Source organism: Carcharhinus amblyrhynchos, chromosome 9, assembly GCF_965287045.1.
Source record: "Carcharhinus amblyrhynchos chromosome 9, sCarAmb.v2.hapA, whole genome shotgun sequence".
In the NCBI taxonomy this organism is placed as follows: Eukaryota; Metazoa; Chordata; class Chondrichthyes; order Carcharhiniformes; family Carcharhinidae; genus Carcharhinus; species Carcharhinus amblyrhynchos.
In genome coordinates this window covers 69,536,080-69,563,513 of record NC_137332.1, presented here as the reverse complement: position 1 = coordinate 69,563,513, position 27,434 = coordinate 69,536,080, and the positions used below count along the sequence as shown (strand labels likewise).

General features: G+C 41.9%; 1 protein-coding gene across 1 annotated transcript; it reads left to right on the top strand.

Annotated features, from left to right (window-relative positions):
- The first annotated feature begins 6 nt into the window (after positions 1 to 6).
- Positions 7 to 26,968, top strand: itpa (inosine triphosphatase (nucleoside triphosphate pyrophosphatase)). Its single transcript, XM_080195907.1, has 8 exons — positions 7 to 128; positions 4,754 to 4,811; positions 4,904 to 4,968; positions 7,267 to 7,340; positions 18,248 to 18,279; positions 23,591 to 23,706; positions 26,530 to 26,606; positions 26,730 to 26,968. Exons 1-8 carry the CDS (start codon positions 66 to 68, stop codon positions 26,860 to 26,862), a joined length of 618 nt encoding a protein of 205 aa, XP_080052033.1. The 5' UTR covers positions 7 to 65; the 3' UTR covers positions 26,863 to 26,968.
- Positions 26,969 to 27,434: the final 466 nt, after the last annotated feature.

The following is a 27,434-nucleotide window of genomic DNA, read 5'->3' as shown; positions in this document are numbered from 1 at the left end:
GCTGCCTGTACCTTCACCCGGAAGTGTTGGTTCTTTCTCGCTCCACGCTCTCTAGAGAAGTTGGAATGGCTGTGAACCCGGCTGGTAATGTGGTGTTTGTCACGGGTAATGTGAGGAAACTAGAGGAGGTAGGTCAGGGTAAAACACTGTTTCCACCCACTCTCCTTTGCTGATGTGTTCCTAGCTGCACTGCAGTGCCTTCCTGGGCTGAGAACATGCAGGAAATGTTCCCTCTGAGGTTTTACGAGTTTCATTCATCTGAATAGGTTCTATTCTGAGCAAGATGTGTCATTACTTTCAGGCAGCAACGTATATCAGAGTAGCAAGAGTGAAAATTGTATTTAATTTTCAAATGGCTGTTGATGCATTTGGTGCAACAGAATTGTCACAGTGCAGAAAGGAGGAGGTCATTCGGCCCATCCTGTCTGATGACTCTCTGAATGAACACTGCACCTAGTGCTATTCTCCCACTTTCTCTCTGTAGTCTGCACAGTCCTTTTCAGATAATTCCCTTTTGATTGCTTTGATTGAATATGCCCTGATAACATTCTTAGACAGGGGGATAGTGTTGGGAGTGGGGGGCCTGCAAAAGATGCCCTGTCAGAGAGTTGCTGCAGACATGAAGGGCCAAATGGCCTCCTTTGGCACTTATCAGTTATTTTAAGGATTCCAATAGAAATCCTAATCACTTGCTGCCCAAAAAAAAAAGTTTTCACTACTTTTTTGTCATTTACTTTAACTCTGTGCCCTCATTCATTCTTTCAGGAGTGTGAATGGTTTCTATCTATTGTGCTGATACAAGAAACATGATATAAATATATTTCTTAAATTGTAAGGGGTATGTTTAAAGTTCAACTCGGTTTTGCAGGGTGACAGATTTAAAGGTTTTGATAGACACTTAGTAGCTGGGAGAACAAGATAAGTAATCATTTTAGACATACTGTTTGTTTAAGCAGAGCTAACGTTGCTTAGGTTCCCCCTGGGGTTTCAGGGTAAAGTTAGGATTAGGCTGATGGAGAGAGAGAGTCATGTGATTAAAGGGAAGCGCTAAGCTTGCAAGGAAAGAGTTCCAGTTTAATTTTTTAAATGTAAGCAATTACTGCCTTGGCTGCCTGAAGAAAGCAGTGTCTTTCTCTCCAGAGATGCTCTGATAGCTCCAAATATGCCTGTATTTGGTAACTAAATTGGAGTTCTGGTTAGGAATTGCTTGAAGTCAAAAGTTTACAGCAAGCTACTGAAACTATTTTTTTCCCCTCTCTGACAGTTCCATGACTATTAACTATTTACTAGTGTTTTGCTAACTAATTTTAAAAAGAGATTTAAGTCTATAAGATAAATTTTGCTTGATTGGATCTCGTGGTGATAGATTAGCATTTAAGTATTGTGTATTGTTTCAGTTTTGTTCAATTGTTAAAAGTTTAGCTAGTTTATTATTATAGTTAAACCATGCTGTTAAATTTTGTTTTGATAAAAGCTTTCTGGTTTGTCATAAACATGCTTGGAGTGAAAAATCCTATCCTCACAATGCCAAAATAGAAAAAAAAATTGAGGTCCAGTCTGGCTTCAAAATATACCTTTGGTGTTTCTGATCTGTTACTCTGACCAGCTCGCGCATGATTTTGAAATTTTTCAAATCTCTTTAACTTTCTCCAATAACTTCTCCATTCTGTCTTCATAACTGAAGTTCCTCATCCCTGAAATGAGTCTCATGAATCTTTTCTGCACTCTGTCCAACGTCTGTACATCTTTCTGAAGATGTGGTGCCCAGACTGGATGCAATACTCAACCTTCTTTTGAAGTTCTACGCTACCTTCCTCACAATTAATGATGCTTCCAATGTATCCTCCACAAATTTTGAATTTGTGCCTTGTGCACCAAGCTCTAGGTGATTAATATGTATTGGGAAGAGCAAGGATTCCAAAACTGACCTCTGGGAACTTGACTACATACATTCCTCCAGCCCAAAAACCATCCATTAATTGTCACTCTCTCCTGTTTCCTGTCACTCAGCCATGAGCTGTAACTTTGTTCACAAGTCTGTGTGGCACTTTATTTGAAGTCCATGTACATCTCATCAACAACATTGCCTTCATTAACCTTGTCTGTTACTACTTCAAGGAAAATCCAGCAAGTTAGTTGAACATAATTTTCTCTTAACAAATACATGTTGGCTTTTTTTTTTCCAATTAATCTGCATTTATTCATGAGACCATTGTTTCTAGAAGTTTCCCCACTGCTGAAGTTAGTGACTAGCCTGTCGTTCCCGGGTTTATTTTCATTCTTTTTTGATCTGGAATGTACTATTTGCAATTCTCCAGCCCTCTGGCACCATCCTGAGTCTAAAGCAGATTGGAAAATGATGGCCATTGCCTCCATGGTGTCAACCCTCATTTCCCTCAATATTCTGACATGCATCTCATCCAATTCTGGTGCTTTATCATGTACAGACAGCTGATCCTATATCATTCCATAATTGTACTTTTTTTTAAATCCAATGGTTCTTTCCTCCTTTTTCTCTTTTCTGTATCTGTGTTGACACTGATTTCACACACTTCTCATTCATCCTCACTCCCAAGTCCTTAAAATCTTCTTGGATAAAGAGTTAGACCAATGATCCTAACATTCAGTAAGTTCCCAGACATTGCTCCTCTTGCTGGGCTGTATTCTCAGCAGTTTTGTGGACAATGTTTTAAGCTGAAGGATGCAGAGTAAAGTTTAATGAACAGGACATGCCCCAGCAAATTTTGAGTCATTTACACAACTTGGGTTTATGTTTTACTTTGCAATGGTTTGATGCATTGCTGTCTTGTCTGTCTCTGTCTCTTTCCTCAATAGGTTAGGTTTTGGAGCGGGGGGTGAAATCCTGTTGCTGAATTACTTTCAACAGCACATCCAGCCTCATGACTAAATGCAGACTGGGTGACTGTTTTGTGGAACACTTTCGCTCCACCTGCAAGCATGGCCCCAACCTTATGGTTGCTTGTCATTTTCAACTCAGTATCATGCTCTCATGCCAACTTGTCCATCCTTGCCCTGCTACAGGGAGGTGATGGCCTAGTGGTATTATCGTTAGACTATTAATCCGGCAGTCTGGGTTCGAATCCCACCAAGGCAGATGGTGGAATTTGAATTCAATCAAAAATATCTGGAATTAAGAATCTACTGATGGCTATGAAACCATTGTCAATTATCGGGGAAAACCCATCTGATTCACTAATGTCCTTTAGGGAAGGAAATCTGCTGTCCTTACCTGGTCTGGCCTACATGTGACTCCAGAGCCACAGCAATGTAGTTGACTCTAAACTGGCCTCCAAGGGCAATTAAGGATGGGCAATAGATGCTGGCCAGCCAGCAGTGCCCATGTGCCTCAAATGAATTTTTTAAAATGCTCCTGTCACGCCCAACGCAACCCCTCATCTTTCAATCAGGAATGTTACAGCCATCTGGACTCAACATTGAGCTCAACAAGGTTAGACTGAACTTTCCCCTCCATTTGTTTTCTGTCATCTGGTTCCCCTGACTTGTCTTAACACAGCCCACCTCTTCCCTATAAGACCACTTCCTGGTTGTTCGGTTTTGCTTCCACTGAGCACTGACCTCTGTTCTCCTATTAACAAATTCTGCTATCCTACCTTTGCCACTATTAACACTCTTCAGTCTTTAATGGCACCTAACCGCCCCTTTGGCAAAGATGTACATAAGAACATAAGAAATAGGAGCAGGAGTAGGCCATCTAGCCCTTCGAGCCTGCCCCGCCATTCAATAAGATCATGGCTGATCTGTCGTGGCTCAGTTCCACTTTCCCGCCCTCTCCCCATAACCCTTAATCCCCTCTCTTATCAAGAACCCATCAACCCGCTTCTTAAAAATATTTAGCGAGGCAGCCTCCACCACTTCAACGGGCAGAGAATTCCAGAGATTCACCACCCTTTGAGTGAAGAAGTTCCTCCTCAACTCCGTTCTAAACCGCCTCCCCTTTATCTTGAGGCTGTGCCCCCTAGTCCTACTGTCTTTTTTGAGCGGGAAGAGTCTCTCCACCTCTATCCTATCCATCCCATTCATCATCTTATACGTCTCAATGAGATCTCCCCTCATTCTTCTAAACTCTAACGAGTACAAGCCTAGTTTATTCAGCCTCTCCTCATAGCTCAATCCCCTCAACTCCGGTATCAGCCTAGTAAACCTCCTCTGCACTCCCTCCAGGGCCAAAATATCCTTGCGCAGGTGCGGCGCCCAAAACTGCACACAGTACTCCAGCTGCGGCCTCACCAATGCCCTATACAGCTGCAGCAAGACCTCCCTACTTTTATATTCAATCCCCCTCGCTATGAAGGCCAGCATCCCATTCGCCTTCCTGACCACCTGCTGCACCTGCAGGCTGGGTTTTTGCGACTCATGCACAAGGACCCCGAGGTCCCTCTGCACCGTCGCCTGCTGCAGTTTTTCGCCTCGCAAATAATAGTCCTTCCTACCATTTTTCCTACCAAAGTGGACCACCTCGTGAGACGATCTCTCCTTAACCCCAAGCTATCACTGACTTTCCATTCTACCCCCCACCTCCTCCAAGTACATAATTCAATACGTTTCTCTTCTACGGACTCAAGACATTAACTGTCTCTGTGCTGCCAGACCTGCTGAGTTTATCCAGAATTTTCTAGTATTTTGGCTAAATAGGGTCTTCTCCTTTTTTGCTACAAATAAAAAGCCTTTAGTTCTAAGCTGGGACCAATCTTGCTTTTTCTCTGCAAAACAGGTTGTTCAAATTCTGGGTGACAAGTTTCCTTTCACACTCATTTCCAAAAAGATTGACTGTAAGTATGATTCATTTTCATTTATTCTGATCATAAAATTTGAAAATCCGATGCTGAGACTTCCTATAAGTTAATTATTAATTCTTCTCCAGTACCAGAGTACCAGGGGGAAACTGATGAAATCTCAATAAAGAAATGTCAGGAAGCAGCCATACAAGTAAGTGCCAATTACTAACACCTTTCTTGTTTGGTCTCAATATGTTTGCTAGTTTGTTTGAGAAAGGGGTGCCATTCATACTATCACTCCTTCCACCATCGATGCATAATGGCAGCAGTGTGTACCATCTTCAAGATGTACTGAAGCAACTCACCAAGGCTCCTTAGACAGCCACCTTCCAAACACAAAAACACTGCCGTCTAGAAGAACAAGGACAGCTGACATGTGGGAACACCACCATCTGGAACTTGCCCTCCAAGTCACTCACCATCCTGACTTGGAAAGATATTGCCATTCCTTCAATGTTTCCGGCTCAAATTCCTGGAACTCCCTCCCTAACAGCCACCTTGGTGTATTTACACCACGGACTGCAGCAGCTCAAGAAGACATCTCACCACCATCTTCTCAAGGGCAATTAAACTTGAGCATTAAATGCTGGCCTGGCCATCAACACTCACATTCCATAAATGATATTTTAAAACAATGTACAAAGAAATTCAGCATTTTGCGCTCATGCCCACTTTCTCTTTATCCTATGACAATACTCCAGTCGTTTCCAATGCAAACTGGAAAAACAACCTCTCATCTTCCAATTAGGCATGTTACAGCCTTCTGGACTCAACATTGAACCTTCAGTGCTATTTGTCAGTCCATGCTCTTTGAATTTTGCTTATCTAATGCTTTTAGATAAGACAACCTGTAATTAAATAGCACCTTTCAGAACTTCAGGACATCCCAGTGTTTCATAGCCAATTGGTACTATTAAACTGTAATTATTTGAAATGTTGGCAACATGTGCAAATTCATAGCATCCAGTGCACATAATAAGTCTCATGATCTGTGAGTCATGCTATAATTTAATTAGATTTTGAATAGGGAAAGCATTCTCTGAGATAATAGGTCCAGTTATGAGTGACCAGAGGCGCTGCAACCAAGTGAATGTTTACTGCCAACTCGTGAATTTATAAGTCAAAAGTATATTTGGACAAAACCTATAAAATATTTAATGCGTCCTTCCTAGGATATCGAACCAAAGATGGTGACTATGTTCTGGGGTCTTTATTGTATCAAAACAAGTTGTAGATGTTTTACTGTGAGTGAGGCTAGTACTGTGATGGGAAGAAAGAAACCAAAATATGAACACAAAATGCTTCACTTGTGTTGCAACCAGACCATGCCAGCCACCCCTGTCACCGTGCCCTGCATAATTTCTGATACAACATTACAAATTGGTTAGTGATCTCATTATAGGTAATTTGCAAATTTTTCTGAAATTGCTAATTCTTTGGAAACATTTAATTAACTAAGGTGTGAATTTGTCACTAATGTTTGTTTTATTGGCTACGCTAATTTGTCCCATAGTTTAGGGGGAATAGCAGGTCAAATACATGGGGTTATGGGGATAGGGTCTGAGTAAGATGCTCTGTCGAAGGGTTGGTTCAGATTCGATTGGCCAAACTGCAGCCTTCTGCACTGTAGGGATTCTGATGCCTTGCCGGAGTCACTTAGTGTTTCTGAGATGACTATTTCTGGGGTATGAGCAACCCTCCAGTACCTCGTTTAAAAGTGAATGTCAGTGGGCTGTTCAACCACAGGCTGCATTGCAGCCAAACCCAATCTCATTCGCACCACATCCACGCGCAATTATTTTCTAACAGGATTAGCCTTTAGCAGCAGGAACAGATTTTCTTCTCACTGACAAGTTGATAGATCACTGAACCCTACAGTGCAGAAAGAGGTCCTTCGGCTCATCGAGTCTGCACCAAACACAATCCCACCCAGGCCCTACGCCCATATCCCTACTTATTATACCCACTAAGCCCTCTAACCTCCGCTACCCTGGATACTAAGGGGCAATTTCTTAGCATGGCCAATCAACCTAACCCGCACATCTTTGGACTGTGGGAGGAAACCGGAGCACCTGGAAGAAACCCACGCAGACATGAGGAGAACGTGCAAATTTCACACAGACAGTGACCCAAGCTGGGAATTGAACCCAGGACCCTGGAGCTGTGAAACAGCAGTGCTAACTACTGTGCCGCCCAGTACAATAATTGTAGCTTAGCTATGATTATTTAACAAACTGTCTTTCAGATCAGTGCTACCCTGAGCATTGCCATTGCTTGCTAGCTCTGGGGACAATTCATGATATTGCCATTAATTAATATGCAAGATGTGGGCCTAAACTGAGCATTTGGCTGTGGATTCTAACTTAAATTTGATTTTAAGCAAATTTAATGTTTAAGTATAGATCTGTTTTATTGGGGACCTTTAACAGATTCAGTTTTCTTTCTTTAGGTTCAGGGTCCTGTTATAGTGGAAGACACATGTTTATGTTTCAATGCTCTTGGCGGACTGCCTGGTCCATATATGTAAGTAACATATTGCTGTATTAACACTCACTGCTCCTCCCTGTTTATTCTTCAAGGTGACATTTATTACTTTACGCTAAGCCATACAGATCACAAATTCTGGATTTAATGTCTAGCCTGTGCTGAGGCACTTGCCCTCGTTGGAGGTAGTGATGAGCAGTCATTACAGTTGGTTTCAGTATCGTCTGGACTGTATCACCTAATGTTTCAGCCCAACATACATTGATTTTTCCAAAGAGGTGTGTTCTTAAAAAAAAAAATTGGTATTCAGTGAGGGCAGGGTTGAGCTCTGCTGTGACGACCTCCATACCTGATTAGCTTGCCAATATTGGATATGAAGGTGCGGACTACTGGTACCTGTGGAACAATGCCACAATGTGAATCCATGCTTTTGGAGAGCAAAGGGCCACTGTACTAGATTACCATATTTAATAGCAAACTGATTGTGATGTAAAAGACTGAATAAGGGTTTATTTTTCTTTAATAGGATGTGGGCATCACTGTAATCATTATAATTGCCCTAAACTAAATAGCTCGCTAGACCATTTCAGCGAGTAATTAAGGGTCAACCACGTTACTGTGGATCCAGGGTCACATGTAGATCATAAATAAACTATAGCATAAACAGGCCCTTCAGCCCACAAGTTGCACCAAACGTATCCCTACCTACTAGGCTTCTCTATAACCCTCTATCTTACTAAGTCCCACATACTTATCCAAAAGTCTCTTAAACCCTATCAAATCCGCCTCCACTACCACCACCGGCAGCCAGTTCCACGCACCACCACCCTCTTGAGTGAAAAACTTACTACAAAACTTGTAGGCCAGACCAGGCAAGGATGGCAGATTTCCTTCCCTAAAGGGCATTAAAGGTTGGCACAATGGCATAGTGGTTAGCACTGCTGTCTCACAATGCCAGGGACCATGCTTCAATTCCAACCTTGGGTGTCTGTCTGTGTGGAGTTTGCACATTCTCCCCTTGTCTGCATGCGTTTCCTCCCACAATCAAAAGATGTGTAGGCTAGATGGATTGGCCATGCTAAATTGCCCTTAATGTCCCAAGATGTGTAAGTTAGGTGGGTTAGTCATGATAAATGTGCTGCATTTCGGGGATTGGGTGGGGGAGAGATACTCTGTCAGAGAGTTGGTGCAGATTCAATGGGCCACCTGACCTCATCTGTACTGTGGGGATTCTAGTGAATGAGATCGGTTATCCCTGACCATCAATGCTAGTTTTATGGTCACCATCAATGATCTAGAGTAGTTTTGTTTCCCAGATTTATTGATTGATTTCACGTTCCACCAGCTGCCTTGGCAGGATTTGAACCCACATTCCCAGAACATTAACCTGGGCCTCTGGATTATTGGTCTGTTGACATTATGACTGTGACACCACTTCCCCTTAAATAATGGATGTATACTCTCTCTCTAGCAGGTTGTAACTAGTGGTGTGTCCCCCAGGGATTTTTGGGACCACAGCTTTTCACTGTGTATTTCTAAATGAATTGGATGAAGAATAGAAAGTCACATATCCAAATTTCCTGGTGTCACTACATAAATTATGAGAATTGAAAGTTGCAAACTGGCATAGATGAATTGAGTGAGTAAAACTGGCAGATGGAGTTCAAAACACAGATGTGAGTTTATTCACTTTTGGACTTAAAAGAGAGTTCAGTGTATTTTCTAAAAGGTGAGAAGCTCGGAACTGTGGAGGCATAGAGAGATTTGGGAATCTACAAAACATATATTTGCCTGGCGTTTTGAACATAATGAATATGTCCCAAGGTGCTTCCCAGCAGCGTTATGAAATCAGGTGTGACACCAAACTGTAGTGGAGAGATTGGGCCAGATGATCAGAAGCTTGGCCAAAGGGGCATGTCTTAAGAAATGTCTTAAAGGAGGAAAGTGAGGGAGGAAGTGAATGCTAGAGCTTGGGACCAGCTTGGAGCACTTGTATCTTGGACGTTCCCAATTGTCAGAATTAAAGCAGTTCAAACACCACACTACAGTTGTGGCATTGGCCAAGGTTACAGAGATAGGGAGGGGCATGGCCATGAGGGGATAGTAATATAAGGGTGAGTGTTTTAAAAATGAAGACCTTTCTTGACAAGGAACCAATGTAGGTCAGGAGCACATAGGTCAAAGGGGAATGGAACTTGGTACAAGAACAGAAATCACTGAGGTCTTGTGTTCAGGTACAAACGCAGTTTAAAGCTGATGGGATGAAATACAAAGAGGTAGAAGTCATGTTTCAGCTTTGGTTAAACCCCATCTAGAGTACCACATTCAGTTCTAGCATTAGATCTCAAGAAGGATATTTTGGTCTTGGAGAGAGCAGCACAGGTTAGTCAGAAAGATACTGAGGCAAAAAGAGTTTAAATCTTAAGATCAGGTTGTACAGACTAGACCTATAATTCCTTATCTATAGAAGATTAGGGAGATGTATAATCCAAATGACATTAAAGATGTGATAAGATAGATGGGGCAAGAAGCTATACCCTCTGGCAGAAGAGTCTACAATAAGAGGTCAAAACCCTTGAAATTAAAGCTAGATCATTCAGGGATAATGTCAGTAAGTATTTCGTGCAAAGGGGGAGTGGAAATCTGGTTATCTCTACTCCAAACATTTTTTTGTAGATAGACCAATTGAAAGTTTTGAAACTTCAATAGAAGGACGCTGACAGGCGAAGGTATTAAAGGAGTATGGAAGCAAGGTGGTTTGATAGAATTAAATGACAGGAAGCAATCCACCCCACACAACCATGATGTGCTGTACATCACAGTACAAACTCCTCATCCTACATGGAATCTCCTGGGAGAGGTGAGAAATTAGGTTAAAAATGGCTTGGGGGGGAACTCTGGAAAATGCTTCTCCAAACACAGTTAAGTTTAAAGTTTTATTTATTGGTGTCACAAGTAGGTTTACATTAAGACTGCAATGAATTACTGTGAAAATCCCTTAAGTGCCACACTCTGGTACCTGTTTGGGTACACTGAGGGAGAATTTAGCCTGGCCAATGTACCTAACTAGCATGTCTTTCAGACTGTGGGAGAAAACCAGAGCACCCAGTGGAAACCCACGCAGACACTGGGAGAACATGCAGACTCTGCATGCACACACTAAGCCTTGAATCGAACCTGGGTCCTTGGCCCTCTGAGACAGCAGTGCTAATCACTGTGCCTCTGTGCTGCTCTTAGGTGATCAAATCTAGCCCAGGAGATTACTGTGGCCTTGATTAATGTTATGCATTATTTTTAATAAGAGTTTGACTGCTACCTCATGTGAAAAAAGAATGAAGAAACCGATGGAGTTTGAAAGCATGAAGGATTGCTTGTGATTTTTCTTTCGTATTGGCCGGTTCTAAGAACGCACACAATGGGAGCTGTAAACTATGTGGCACCATGTGCCTGTTTCACAACTCAATATGATCATGGCCGATTTTCTGCCTTGACTCTGCTTTCCCGCCCAGTCCCTTTGATTGTCTGATAGACCAAGAATCCGCCTTTTGTGACCCTGCATAGACTCAACGATGGAGCATCCATAACCCTCTAGAATAGAGAATTCCAAAGACCCGCAACCCTGTGAAAGAATTTCTCTTCACCTGTGTCTTTAAATGATGAACACCATGTTCAACCATGCTACCTCCAAGATTCTCCAACTTATTCATGGTGACCCTATCAACGCCCCTCAGCATCTTGTCCGTTTCAATGAGATTACCTTCTACATTTCATAGGTTGTACTCTTATAATTTGAGCTCCGCACCAGTGCGTTTTCGGAATTACACACAAAATTAGATGCCATTAGCAAGGCCAAGCTTCTTATAGAAACAAAACTTGTCCTGCAAACACCACAACTGGGATAGCATAGCCTTAGGAGTGAAGTCTTTTACCCCTGAGATGTGCACCAGAAATACAACAGCATTCCCATTCTTTGGACCTTTCCAAAATGCTGAAAAATTGCCAGTCTGACAATTTGATTTGCCAGGCTAAAATCTATCAAATCATTTGTTTAAAGTTGTACAGAAATGAGAATAATTCAGCAGATTTAAAAAAAACATAGCAAAAGCAATTCGTTTTTATAGTTTTTAATTTTATTTTCACAACCTTCAGGCACCCCAAAGTTTTGTACTACTGATGGAGACTAGTACTTGCCGCTGTAATGTCAAGAAGCACAGTATCCAACCGCAAGCTCTTACATACAGCAGTGTGATCATGACCAGTTACTGCTTCAGTGATGTTGATTGAACAATAAATGTTGGCCAAGACACCCAAAGAACTCCCTTGTGCCTTGGATACTGCCATGGGACCATTAGAGTCCACTGTGGTGACAGTTGGCACAGTGGTTAGCACTGCTGCCTCACAGTGCCACAGACCCAGCTTCAATTCCAGTCTCGAGTGACTATTTGTGTGGAGCTTGCATGTTCTCCCCCTGTCTGCATGGGTTTCCTCCAGGTGTTCTGGTTTCTCCCACAGTCCAAAGATGTGCTGGTGAGGTTGATTGCCCCTGAGTGTCAGAGGGATTAGCAGGGTAAATACATGTGGTTATTCGGATACAGCCTGGGTGGGATTTTTGTCAGTGCAGGCTCACTAGGCTGAATGGCTTTCTTCTGCGTTGTAAGGATTCTATTAATTTTAAAAATGTTGTCTGAAAGACAGCAGCACTCCCTCAGTGTCAGCCCAGATCTTGTGCTGAAGTCAGGCTTAAACCCACAAACGTCTGACTTGGTGGTGGGGATGAACCATGACAGACAACTTTTTCAAGCACATATCACTGTGCTGAACATTTCATGCCTCAGTATAACCTGTATGTGGGATAAAGCATCATGAACTGGACAGGAAGACTGGGAAATCCTATTGGGCAGGAAATATGCAGGAGAATCATGCCAACGGTGACTGAGTCTCTGACTTATACCCAAGTACTGAGATTAATAGCCAGAGGGCAGGAGGTGAGCCCATCCCTGTTTACTTGGTAACAGGCTAGAAATAGTTTAATGTTTCCGGCAAGCCTATTTGTTTATTGGCATTTTTTTTTTAATTCATTCATGGGACATGGGCATCATTGGCTGGCCAGCATTTGTTGCCCCTCCCTAGTTGCCCTTGAAGAGCAGTTGAGACTCAATCACATTGCTGTGGATCTGGGGTCACATCTAGAGCAGACCGGATAAGGATGGCAGAAGACTACCCTAAAGGACATTAGTGACCCAAGTGGATCACTATCAAGTTATTTTTGGGAGAAGTACATTTTAAAAAAAAAAATTACATTGTTCACCCTCTCTGTTTTGTTAATCAGTCAATTGACTTCTGCTTCAACATGAGGAAAAAAGCATTCTGCAGTACTGTGTATATTTCATATTCAGTAATTGACAATGGATCCCATGACCAGAAAATAAGAAGTGCACTGCATTGTACATCTCGCCGACACGCAGACACATTTAGGGTCACAGTTGACTGAACCCAAATCTTTAGGTGACAGTTACCAGAGTGCAGCTTATTATCATTCACAACTCTTGCTGTGCTGGAGGTGGTCGATTCTGAACAGGGCGTGAGATGCTGTTGCTTCTTCACTAAATATGCACATCACCATCAGGTGGCAGCAAACACACATTCCAGACCACACAACATTTCTGTAGCCACATTTAACAGGAACTTTTGTAAGAATTTATTACTGGCTGTAACCATAAGCCAGAAATATTACATTGCAATATATGCAGGAGGAATACCCTTGTAGGTTGCAAGTGAGTTTAGTGAACTGCATGTTCTGCTAATACCAGGCTGGAGCGAGGAGAAATGGAGATCGGTATTTTATATATATTGTTTTTATTCCAATTCAATCAAATCGCATCCAATTCAGAGTCTCAACAAGTTGAGATATTCCCGATCCAAGCTGACAAGACAGGGCTCTTACCTGTCTTGGGCTTGATCTACATGATCCAAGCTGATTGGAGTAGGCATAGCTCCTCCTCCAAGGCTTGATCTCATTTGCATCTTAGCCAAAAGACCGAGATGCCGTTTTTAAAAAATTGCTTCAAATGAAGCTAAAATGTAATCTAATGACTTTAATCAAGTGCAGCATATCAATACTACAATTGATCTTAGACAAAAGGCCAAGTATACATTTTAGATATGTAAAAATGTGACTTAATCATAAGACACTAAAAATAGTTATATTCTGTTGGCAAGGTCTGGATAATGTGCACTGGAGCACCTTCAGTGACAGGGATGGGTTGGCTTCAGAGGATTAAAGTAACAGTGGTATTTAGGGATCTGTCTGAACATGTTTTTCATGTTTAAACCTTAAAATCCCTCCAGACCAGGAGGAGGCCACTTGACCCATGAGTCTGTACAGACTCTCCCAACAGAGCAGCTCTACCTTGGTAACCCCATATATTTACTTCACTGATTCCCCCTAAATCTTTGGATTGTGGGAGCAAACCAGAACACCCTGAGGAATCCCGCAATTGTCCATTTATCCATGTTTTCAGCATCTCCGGATTCCAGTCAAAGCTCCGAGACGAGAGTCTGGGAACTTGCCTTGGCATCGAGTCACTTTGGAAGATTTTGAAAAGCATCCTGAAAGTTATGCTGGTCACTGCTGCCAACATCCTGATCTTCCAAGTCAAGCTTGCATCGTTTGGCTGCTTTTAGGTTGGAAATTGTTCTAACAGTCCAGTCCGAGTATCATATGAGGCCAGAGCAAGGAAGACCTACTGCTGAGTGTGCTTGCTTCAGCAATGACTCTAGAACTTTTTTATTGGTTCAGAATTCTCTTTGGGAATTTATTGATTTGAAAATCCTTTTGCAGCATATGGTTGAGAGATTCTTTTTGAGTGAGGCTGAATACTCCCAAATTCACCCAAGTGATTTTCTGAGGACAATGTATGCAACCCCCAAACTGTCAAAGCCACTGGTGTGCAGTGCAGATCGGGTGTCATTAGACTTGACCAACTCAAGTTTTATTCTTGTGGTCATCTCCTCGAACAAAGGACTGCTATCCTTATTTAGAGCCAACTGAAGAAAAAGAAAGAGCCCCTCGCTGATGAACAGGATTCCTTTCTCACTGCTCAAGTGACTGAGGAGAAACTTCTTTACCAAAGGAGAGTTTCTTTTAATTCATCTGTGGGACGTGGATATGGCTGGCCAGCATTTATTGCCCATTCCTAGTTGTCTGAGGGCAATTGAGGGTCAATCACATTGCTGTGGTTCTGGAGTCACTTTAGGCCAGACTGGGATTTTCTTCGCTAAAGGGACAGTAGTGCCGCAGATGGGTTTCTCTAATAATCAACAATGGTTTCGTGGTCATCAGTAGATTCTTAATTCCAGATTTTTAAAAAATTGAATTCAAATTCCACCATCTGCCACTGCGAGATTTGAACCCGGGTCCCCAGAACATTAGCTGAGTTTCTGGATTAATAGTCTAATGACAATATCACTCGGCCATCACCTCCCCTCAAAGCCGAAACTCATAGCTGAGGTGGCTAGCATAGATGCATTTAAGAGGAAGCTAACTAAGTAAAGGAGAGGGAAAGCCAAAGTTGGGTATGCTTCTAGTGAAATGAGCTCTGGTGAAGGAGGCTGGTGTGAAACATAAACAACAGCATGGATCTGCTGGGCTTTGGCCTGTTTCTGTACTATATAAATTCTATACAAAATCTCCTAAATGGTCACCATTCTGCATATCATCAAAGATATTTTTTCTTGGATCTCGGGATGCGAACTATACTGGCAAGGTCATATTTATTCCCAACCTTAGTTGTCCTGTGGAAGTGGTGTTTGGACCTACTTGCAGCATTAGCATCTTTCTACTAGTCCTCCCGCAATGAAGTTGGGTAGGGAATGCTAGATATTTGACTCAATCTAGCCCTGCTGATTGGTGGGAATCATAGATTGGAGTTGTTGTGGTGGGAGCATCCTGTAAATCAAATGGTCAAGTTTTCTTGAAATCTGTTGCCACTGCACCCATGCAGAGAGTTGTTTCATTGCACTCCTGATTTAGACAGGTTTTTAGAGGTCAAAGATAAACCAGTCAACTGAGAAGCCTGTAGCCTTTGTCCTTACAGTCGCATTATTGATGTGACTAAGTGGTGATGAGTCACGGAGACTAGTTGTAAACCATTGAGAACTATATAATCAGGGACAAATATGAGAACCCCACAGGAAATACTGGAGGTTTAGTGTGGAGTGGCTCTATTGCTGGCGTAGGCTGTTCCACTTTGGTTTTGCATTAGATCTTGAACCAAACCTTGATGGTGAGTGTTGGCAGAAGTGCAAACATGCAAAGTAGGAGCAGGAATGTAAGCCATTCAGCCCATCAAGCCTGCCCCACCATTTGATAATATGCTTGATTTGATTGTGGCCACAAATCTATTGTTCTGACCGGAGTTCTCCAGCCGTTCACTCCCCACTGCCAGCAAGAACGGAAAATTTGGCCCTTGGCCATATCTCCATTCACCGCAGCGGGACCAAAGATTCCCAGCAGCAGATGAGGTCAGAGAATCCGGCCCTCTGTCTTCCCCAGCCCCATAACTTTTGACTCCCTTGTCAGTCAAGAATTTATCAAACTCAACCTTAAAATTATTGTGGCTCTGCCTTCATTGCTGTGTAGGGAAGAAAGTTCCACGGACTAATGACCCAATGAGAAAGAAAAAATTCTCCTCATCTGTCTAAAATGGGAGACCCATTATTTTTAAAACATGTTTCCTATTTCCAGATTCCCTCACAAGGGGAAATATCCTCTCAGCATTTATGCTGTCAAGTCCCTTTAGGATGTTGTATGTTTCAATAAAATCACCTCTCGATTTTCTAAACTCCGATGGATAAAAGCCCAACCCTGTTCCCTCTCTGAATAGTTTCTAATGCAGTTATATCCTTTCTTAAGTAAGGAAACCAAAACTGTACTCTGCTCCAGATGGGGTCTCACCAACATCCTGTACAATTGTTGCAGAACTTCCGTGCTTTCATATTCCATTCCCCTTGCCCCAACATTTTATTTGGCTTTAGAATCACTTGCTGTACCTGCATATCAGTATTTTCTGGTTCATGTACCAGGACACCCAGATTCCTCTGAACCTCGGAGTTCTGCAATCTCTCTCCATTTAAGTATTACGCTGCCTTTTTTATTCTTCCTACCAAAATGGGCAAGTTCACATTTTCTCGCATTATACTCCCGTTTGTTTGAATTTTTGCCCTCTCGTTTAAACTATCTGTATCCCTTCTGTAGACTCCATATGTCCTCTTCACAACTTATTTTCCTACCTATTTTCATATCATAAAATTTAATAATCATACATTCTGTCATAACAACCGTAACAAATTTCATCTGTCATTGATGTGAATTGTAAATAGTTGAGACCCTAGCCCTGATCACTATGGCACTCCATTACATAGAGCTTGCCAAACCAAAATTGACCCATTTTTCCCAACTCTCTCCTTTCTGTTAGCTAACCAATTCTTCTTGCTAATATGTTAACTCCTGCACCATGAATTCTAATCTTATGTCGCAACCTATGAAGTGACAACTTTGGAAATCCAAGTGCAGCAAATCTACAGGTTCCTTTTTATTCACATTACTTATTACTTCCTCAAAGAGTTCTAATAAATTAATCAACACAATTTCCCTTTCACAAAACTTGCCTGATAGCTTGAAGATTTTCTAAACCCTGCTGCTATGCCTCCTTAGTAATAGATTCAATCATTTTTCCTATGACAGATGTTAAGCAAACTGGCTTATTGTTTCCTGCTTTCTGTTTCCTTCTTTTTTCCTGAATGGATGAGTGATGTTCACTTTTTCCAATCAGATTTGACCTTTCCAGAATCTAGGGAATTTTGGAAAATCTTTACTGTTTCGTATCTCAATCTAAACTGATTCCATTTGATCCTTAGAACCAAGTTTATATCTCATTATTGCACTAATGTTATCCTTAATTAGCAGAGATTCCCTACCTCCTTTTCCTAGTTTCCTATCATTCTGACATATCAAATACTCATACGTATTCAGGTCCCAATGGTCATCTTGTGGCCATATCTCTATAATGGCTATCATGCCAAATATATTCTATTTGTGCTGACAGTTCAATTCAAATAGTTACAAATGTTGCATGTGTTCAGATTCAGAGCCTTTAATTCTGTCTTTTTAATATTTTTGCAAACTCTGGTCTTGTCCACTGTCATACTCTTAAGTTCGTACATCTGTTCCTTCCTGCTACATTCTAATTATCATTGTCCTTATTGTTATCTTGTTCTATTGACTTCCCCTTTCCTCTTAAGTTACTAAGCTTCCTTTGTATGATCCATTACCCCCACTAGTTAGTTTAGAGCCTTCTCTACCACCCTAGTTATGCAACTTGCCAGAACAATGGGTCCAGTGTGGTTCTGGTGTAGACTGTCCCTGTGTTACAGCTTCCACTTTCATCAGTGCCAATGCCCCATGAATTAAAACCCGTTCTTCCCACACAATCTTTGGTAGCCATGCATTCAACTCCTTAATCTTGTTTACTGTACGACAATTTACTTTGATGGATTCTGGTGTTGCCTGGTCTCCGCAAATGTGGCCTTTCAAGTACAAATTACTGTGGGGGCGGGGGAGGTTGAATATCTCTCTAATCTCAGGCCACTGACAAATGGCACTACCTGACAGAGGTCTGTTAACTCAGAACCAGGGTGGAAGAAAATAAAAATAAGAAAACAAAAAATAAAGGAGGAAATACCCTGCCATTAAGGCATCTTTGGTGGAAAACAGATCCTGGCACATCTATTGATTCCTGTGGGGCTTTTTTTGATCATTGCTGATTTGTACCTGTTCAGTTTACCCCAATTAGCGCTGTGACACCCTTTCCTAACAGAAATTCTGACTTTGTGTAACTGTGACATACTTGGAATTTCTAAATAATTTCTTTTCTATTTCCTTCTAGAAAATGGTTCCTGGAAAAGTTACATCCTGAAGGTTAGTAATTTTAGGGCATTAAAAGCAATTGTTTGAAACCTTAATTTTCTGTAAATGATACAAGTATACAGTAATGAGTTGGAGAGGCAATATAAGATGATGACAAATCAAAAGTATTGATTTTGGTAATTAGTGTGTTTGATAGCTCCTCACCTTAACCAACAAGGTGAGCGCTTTGAGAAGTTAGAAGGACAAAGGTGAATTAGGGTAGGTTAATTCAAAGTCAATTCAGTTACAAAGAGTGAAATAGAGGGAGAAAGGAATATTGGATTGAGGGAAAAAAAAATGCAAAGGCCCAGATCTTCCAGTTAGTGTTAGAGAGGGTATATCCAATTCTGATTGTAATGTGCCTATTTACTATCTTACACTGGCATCTATCAAGCTCAGTAATATTGATTGTAAATATCCAAACATTGATGCTTGTGACATTCAACATCCTGTTCATCCAAAAATGACCCATTTATCGCAACTGTTTTTAGTCCACAATAAAATCCATAGAACCCTACAGTGCAAAAGAAAGCCATTTAGTCCAGCAAGACTGCACCAACTCTCCAAAAGTGCATCTTACCCAGGCCCATTTCCCCACCTCATCCCTGTAATCCACCTAACCTACACATCTTTGGACACAAAAGGGCAGTTTAGCATGATTAATCCACCTCATCTGCACATCTTTGGACTGTGGAAGGAAAGCACAGCACCAAGAGGAAACCCACTCTGACACCGGGAGAATGTGCAAACTCCACACAGTTACCCAAGGTTGGAATTGAACCAGGTTCCTGGTGGTGTGAGGAAGCAGTGCTAACCACTGTGCCACCATGCCCGTATGCTACCCCAATTCCATTACCGTTTCTGATCTAAATTTGGTGGTCAGATTGAAAATAAGTTTCCCCCAATGTGCATGCATGTGTCGCATTTAATTCCAAGTGTTTTTTGTGTTGATTGGTCGAGGTTTGCTGCGGACTGTGTTGCATTTAGGATGAGCATTCCAGCATAAGGTAATCGGAGGTTAACGGTCATAGAAATGGCAAAGTATCAAGTAGACACTCAGATAATTGATCTCTGGGTTTAAAAAACAGGTTGAGATCTCACTGGGGGAATTTACATATAAAACACCCAATTATTTATGAGAACTATATATAATGTATGTTGTCTAGAGTGACATTTTTAGAGTGTAAGAAAGCCCGTGTACTCCTGTATCTGGCAGTCCATGGCTAAACTGTATTGAGGGATAGCGGTTTGTTTTTCGAAATTTTCCCCTGTATATTTTTTCCAGACAAATTGCCAGCATGCTTCCTCTCCATACCAGAAGGGAGATAGTATGTTCTGTAACGGCCAGCCATGTCACTCTGCAACAGCTTGCAAGAGGCGTGGTTCAAGTCAAGTATGCCAACTGTTCTGAATAACTCCTCGATAGATTGGCACAGTTCCCACTTACTGACGCGGGATTAATTGAAGTGGATTTGAATGACTGGCTGTTGCTATGAGAAGCCATGGCTTCCTTTTGGTCTCAAGTTTAGAGGATACAACTCTCTTTCATGGTTTTATTTTAATGCAATCGATCATAAGCTTGTTTGAGGTTTGTTAGGGGCAGAAGTAGGCCACTCAGCCCTCAAGCCTCCTCCACTACTCATCTGGGTCAAGGCTGGCCTATATCTTAAATCCATTTATCCATTTTGGTTCCATAATCCCTCCATCAAACTCAGTTTTGACTCATTCAATTGGTGAAGATCTAAAAACTTGTTGCTGGTCAAAGCTGTACGTCAGAAAAGTGTATACCCTACAGCTTAGCCCCACCCACCACGCCACCACCCTTTAATTAGATTGCATGTTGTTATAATGAATAATACAGACTCAGAAATCCACCTCGTTCGATCCCTGGTCGTTTGTTTTCCGTGAGCTAATGTTGACTGAACATCTCTGGCTTAGAGAGCGGCAAGAAAAATGAAACCAGCTGAGGTTCCTGATCTTGAATACTCTCCATTGTGCTCGTGTGGGCAGAATCGAATTTTACAACAACGCCCCCGCTGTTGCTGATCATTGTCCAAGATTGTAAATGAAGGGTGACAGGGTACAAGTTGAACTGCCATCGTCAGTCACTGCAATTTGGGACAAAACCCAAGAAAGAAAGCTTGTCACATAATATGATGATGTGGCAGAACAATAAATTGATAAATTCAATATGCACTAAATTGATCTTTGAATTTCAGGTTTTATTAGTTTGTTCAGAAATGTTACTGGCAGGCCAGTTGGTTTAGTAACAGCGTATAGAGATGGGGAAGAGAGACTGTTGGTGGGCATATAAGAACCTGGAGCTTGGCTGCAAGTTGCCAGCCCTGCTGTCTGGAGTGAGAACTGTGCATGAATCTGGTGAACTGATGCGGCAACAATAATGTCTCCCTCAATCTCAACAAAACAAGAGAGATTGTCATCGACTTCAGGAAGCGTAAAGGAGAACAGGTCTACATCAGCGGGAATGAAGTAGAAAGAATCAAGAGCTTCACGTTTTTAGATGTCCAGATAACCAACAACCTGTCCTGATCACCCCATGCTGACACTATATAGTTAAGAAAACCCAACAATGCCTCTACTTTCTCATAAGACTAAGGAAATTTGGCATGTCAGCTACAACTCTTTCCAACTTTTACAGATGCACCATAGAAAGCATTCTTTCTAGTTGTATCACAGCTTGGAATGGCTCCTGCTCTGCCCAAGACCGCAAAGAAATACAAAAGGTGGCGAATGTAGCCCAATCCATCACCCAAACTAGCCTCCCATCCATTGACTCTGTCTACACTTCCCACTGCCTCGGCAAAACAGCCAGCATAATTAGGAAAGCTATAGTCTGCAGAAAGATAGCAACGGACTGGTAAAGGGGTGCAGAAAAGTGGCAAAAAGAATTCAATCTGCAGAAATATGAAACAACGCATTTAAATGGGTCAAACACAAGTGGGGGAATGTAGTCTAAATGTTAAAGCCAGAGCTTTCAGGAGCAAAATTAGCAACCACTTGTACATGCAAAGATTGGTGGAAGTTTGGAACTCTCTTCTGCAAATGGCAAATGCTGCTCAATCAATTATTAATTCTAGCTTTGAGATTAGGATTTCTGTTATCCAAAGGTATTAAATGACGTGGACCAAGGCAGGGATGTGGAGTTAGATCACAGATCATGATTGATCTCTGAATAGTGGAACCGGCTCAGGAATGTCAAGAGCATACACAAGAACTGGTAGGATCCTGAGAATTCGAGGAAGCAAGAAGCGTTGGAGTGCACATCCATAGATTCTTGAGGGTAGCAAGACAGGCAGATAAAATGGTCCAAAAGGCATGTGTGATAAGTCCTATGGCTCAGCTAATGAAGTAAAGTGGGAGTGAACAGGTTTTGCTCGAACTGTACTAAAAGCTAGTTAGGCCACAGCACTGTGCACATTTCTGATCTCTGCATTACAGAAAAATACAATGCACTGGAGAGGATAAGACTACAGAATTTTAGCTATGGTGAAGGATTGGGTACAGAGGAGACTGAGGGGGGATTTAATTTGGGTGTATAAGAAAGAATATGAAGGACAACATTAGCAGAGAGGTTTGAAGCGATTGGTATAAGTAGGGGGATTGAACATAGTTGAGGTTGGGAACAAGTTACCTGAAAGGGTGATAAAGATCAAAATCTTTGTCACAGTTTTAAAAAATATATAGTAGGATATGAACATGACGTGCCACATTCTACAGTGTTACAGAACAAAATCAATCTGGGAGGTGGGATTATTCAGGATAGTTTTTTGTTTGGGCTGGGACAGGCACAATGAACCAAATGTCCTCCCTCTGTGCTGTGGATTTCTATGATCCTCTAAATTTAACTGACTCTAATAGTGCACAGAGATACAGAATGGAGACTACTGATGGGCATTACAAGAACCTGGGTGCAGGTTGACAGTCCCTGGAGTGAGTACTGTACATGAGAGCTCGAGGAGACAAATAAGTAGAACCATACAGCACAGAGGAGGCCATTTGGACCACGATACTTGTGAAAGAACTACAAATTAGTTCCATTCCCACACACTTGCCCAGTATTTCTGAAAATATTTCCTTCATGTATGTGCACGTGTGTATAATTAATGTACATAATGTTTTTATTTATTCTTTCATGGGATGTGGTCATCATGGGCAAGGGCAAGATTTGTTGCCCATCCCTAATTGCCCTTAAACTGAGTGGCTGGCTGGACCATTTCAGAGGCGGTTGAGAGGCGACTGCATTGCTGTGGGTCTAGAATCACATTGTGGATTTTTGTTCCCTAAAGGATATTAGTGAACCAGATTGAATACCAGGAGAAACAATGATCGTTCCATGGTCATTATTACAGAAGCTATCTTAATATTCCATTTATTAATTGCTGTGGTGGGATTTGAACCCATATCCTCAGAACATTAGCCTGGCCCTCTGGATTGCCAGCCTAATAACATTGCCATTACACCACCATCTCCTCGTCATTCATATGAATGAATACACCATTTCCCTTTTGAAAATTGTTCAAGAATTTGCTTCTGCTGCCCTTTTAGGCAGTGCCTTTATGATCATCATAACTCGCTGAGCACGTTTTTGTATCCACTGATGGGATATGGGCATCACTGGCTGGACCAGTATTTTTTGCCCTTTCCCGATTGCCCTTGAACTGAGTGGCTTGCTGGGCAATTTCAGAGGGCATTTAAGAGTCAACCTCGTTGCCATGGATCTGGGCAGATGATCGTCAGTAGGGGGAAAAAAAATAGTTTCACTAGACTTCTAATTCCAGATCTTACTGGATTCACACTTCACCATCTGCCATGGTGGGATTTGAATCCCGTTCCCCAGAGCATTACCCCCCTCACCCCGCCCAAGTCCCCAGTCTCTGAATTATTCGTCCAGTGAGAATTCCACTATGCCTCTGCCTCCCGTAAATAAAACTTCTTAATGCCACACGAATTTTTTTGCCTATTATTTTTCATCTGGCTCTTCTGGTTGCATTGAACCTTCTGCAAATGCAAACAGTTTCTCCATATCTCATTTATTAAAACTCCTCATCATTTTGAATATTAAGTATTTAATTAAATATTAAAAATTGTAAGAAGGAAAATAAAAGGCATCGCCTATCATTCAGTCAGACAGCAATGTTGATCCGAGTCGTAAATGAATTTGTAGCAGGGGATTTTCTACCCTCCAACTGTATGGAGAATTCATGTTATTAGTGTTAACAGATCAGAACACCTAATTTTTACTGAGGTAATACAAAAATACAACTGATGTTCATTTGCACCACCTTTGTATTTGTCTTCCCAGGTTTGTACAAGCTGTTGGCAGGCTTTGAAGACAAATCAGCATATGCCCTCTGTACCTTTGCGTACAGCACAGGAAACCCAAAAGACCCAGTGAAGCTATTTCGAGGGAAAACGCCGGTATGTATTTATAAAGGAACAGTGCAGTAGTGTGCGAATGTACCCATTTCTTGTCTCTCAACAGCAACACATGCAAAATCAGGATGCATTATCAGTCAGTGTTGAGTGAACAAAAACAAACCTTGATTTTTTTTTTATAGCACATTACAGGACCACAGGTCTTCCCAAAACTGTTTGCAGCCAATAAAGTACTTCTGAAGTGTCATCAATGTTGTAAAGTAGGAAATGTGGCAACCAATTTGTGCACAGGAAGCTCCCACCAACAGCAATGTATAATGACTAGTTAGTCTGATTTTGTAGTGTTGATTGAAGGTTAGGTATTGGCCAGGACACTGGGGATAACTCCCTTGCTGTTCTTCACAATAGTACCATGGGATCTTTTACGTTCACCGGAGAATACAGATGGAGCTTCAGTTTAGCATCTCAGCAGTCAAAAACAACAACTCCATCAGCACAGCACTCCTTCAGTATTGTGCTGGAGTGTCAGCTTTGATTTTTGTACTCAAGTTCTGGAGTGAGACTTGAACTCAGAACTTGACTCAGAAGCGAGTGCAACCAACTCAACCATGGCTAACAGCTATTCATAATACTGTAGATTTTTCTCCCATATTGTTCATACCTGTATTGTGCAAAATTGGGGTACATTTTCTTTTTAGCTGTGCAAACTGGCTGGATTTCCTACAACGTTGACTAGACTTCAAAAGCATGTCATTGGCTGTAAATTGCTTTAGGACATCCCAAGTTTGTGAAAGGCGTATAAATAAATGTAAACCTTTTGTGTTTCTTGGCAGCTGGGCACAAGGAGAACATAGGAACATGAATAGACATTTTACCCCTGAGCTTATCCACTATTCAATGACATCAGTACTAATCTGTAATGTAACTCCACATACCCACCTTTGCACTATATCCCTTAATACCTGTGGATAACAAAAATTTCAGTCTCAGATTTAAAATTAATCATTTTATTAATTGAACAGCCCCCTTCTCTAAGGTGCCATCTGTCATCTGGAGCGCTCTCCTCCAAAACGCTGCTGAGTCTTGGTAACTTGAAAATTTCAAAAATGAGATGGTTTGTTTTTTGTTAAGCAAGGGTATTAGGCAACGGGAACAATGTGGGTAAATGGAAGCAGAATACAAATCAGAAATGATTTAATTGATAGCCAAAACAGGCTGAAGGGCTCAAAAGTCAAAAAAATGATTAGTCACAAGTAGGCTTACACCTATACTGCAATGAATTTACTGTGAAAATCCCCTAGTCACCACACTCTCTAGCATCTGTTCGGGTACACTGAGGGAGAATTTAGCATGGTCAATGCACCTAACCAGCATGTCTTTCGCTCTGTGGGAGAAAACCCACACAGACACAAGAACGTGCAAACTCCGCTCTGACAGTGACCCAAGCCGGGAATCGAACCCAGGTCCCTGGCACTGTGAGACAGCAGTGCTAACCACTGTGCCACCATGCAGCCCACAGCTGAATGGCCTGTTCCCGGTGATTGAAGGGCTGTGGCCAAGTCCCTCACTACTTGAGCGTTGCAGCTCATTGAGCTGGAGAATGATGGGTCACATTAGTTTGTGTGGATATCCTGAGGCAAATCTGGGCAAAGACCATTCAGCCCTTTATTCAAAAATAACCCAACATTGTCTCCAAAGTGGCAAGCTATTTCTGTTGAATAATTTGAGGCCCTGTCTCCACCAGCCTACCTGGTCCATTTCTTGTGTTAACCCCTCTTGTCTGTGAAACTATCCAAAGAGTGAAAGCAGGTAGGCTGTGAGGTTAGGATGATCTTAGGTAAATACGATTCATAGAGCAATAGTCAAAATGACATTGGCTGAGTTGGCTCCTGGAGTGTGTTGCCAACCACTCTTTACTGCATTAGGGAATGAGGGTATACTATAATTTTCCTTGGCATTTCATAGTTTTGAAGGGGTGGGGTGATTGCAGAAAGCTTTTTTTGCTTCTGATGACTATTAAATGAAATGAGCTGTGTGTCTTGGCTGTGGATAGAGTCCAATCCAGATGTGCATATTCACAACAAATTAATAGATGAGATGAATTTCTGACTTCAGGTGAGAGGGAATGGGAAGTGAGTGGGAAGTTTAAAATTGTGAAAGAATCATTTATTGTTTTTGCCCTTTCACCTAACAACGCCCTTCTCTTCTCGGGAACAGATTTACAAATGAAAGTTTAGCAGATGTCATCTCTGGCGGCAAGAAAGGAATAAATTGATGAGATGGTGGCAATGGTCTGGGTGCCTGGATGAGCGCAGTTCGAACAACACTCCTGAAGCTCCACACCAGCTAGGGCAAAGCAGCCCGCTTGATGGGCAGGCCATCCGCCCCTTCAGCATTCACTCCCTCTGCCACTGATACACACTCACAACACTGTGTACCATCTACAAGATGCACTGCAGCAACTCGCCAAGGCTCCTTAGCCAGCACTTTCCAAACCCGTAACCTCTAACTCCTAGAAGAACCAGCACAGTAGATACGTGGGAATGCCACCACTTGCCAGTTTCCCTATGAGCCAAACACCACCCTCGCTTGCAACTGCATTGCTGTTCCTTCATTGGAATCCTGGAACTCACTCCCTAATACATGGACTACACCAGTTCAAGAAGAAGGCTCACTAACACCTTCTGGTGGTTGATTAGGGATGGGCTATAAATGCTAGCCTAGCTGCCAACACCCATGAATGAAATGATGATGGATGCAAGGCTCTGGATGGCAATAAAGTGCACTGGAAAATTGTCAATGGCATGGATTGAAAATGATTGATTTTTTTTTAATCTACATGACTCAATCTTTTCCATCGTGTAGGGCAAGATAGTCGATCCTCGGGGACCCAGAAACTTTGGTTGGGATCCTTGTTTTCAGCCTGACGGCTTTGATCAGACGTAAGTATTGAAACATGTTTCAGGCTACTGAGACACCTACACTTTTATAAATGTGTACGTGGATATTTTTTATCCAATTTTCGTTGCCAATACTATAATGTGTCTTTCACTGACTCTCTCTAGTTATGCAGAAATGCCAAAAGCGGTAAAGAATTCGATCTCCCACCGTTACAAAGCACTTCGTGAATTGGCAGATTATTTTATTGAGAAGAATGATTCTACAAAAAAAGCCAGGCTAGAAGAGGAATGCAATTAATGTTGCATGTAAAAAATCTTTTGTAAAAAAAAAAATGCATTAAAGTGATTTGTATCAAAAAGGTGACAATAAATATTTTAAAGTGTGGTACTATTTTGGAAAAGTTGTTGGATGATAATGGACTAGCGAAGTAACTCCATGTTCATATGCTCATCTGTGTTAAATAGTCTTGGCTAAGCCTGATAAGGTGGAACGTTCTGAAGACAAGTAAAGTTGGACCACCCCGGTGCACATCCTTGCAGAGAAATCCAGGCAGTTTATTTTGCCACATCACTTTGTCGACTTGCTAAAACCATCCTTTAGGACAGCACAGTGGGTGGCATTTCTCTCTCACAGCACCATGGACCTGGATTCAGCCGTGGGTGACTGTCTGTGTGGAATTTGCACATTCTCCCTGTGTCCTCCTGGATTTCTGCTGGGTGGTCTGGTTTCCTCCCACATTCTAAAGATGTGCAGGTTAGGTTTATTGGCTATGCTAAATTGCTCCTTAGTGTCAGAAGGATTAGCAGGGTGGATGCAGGGATGGGGCTTAGGTGGCGTTGTTGTCAATAATGGCTTGATGGCTCAAATGG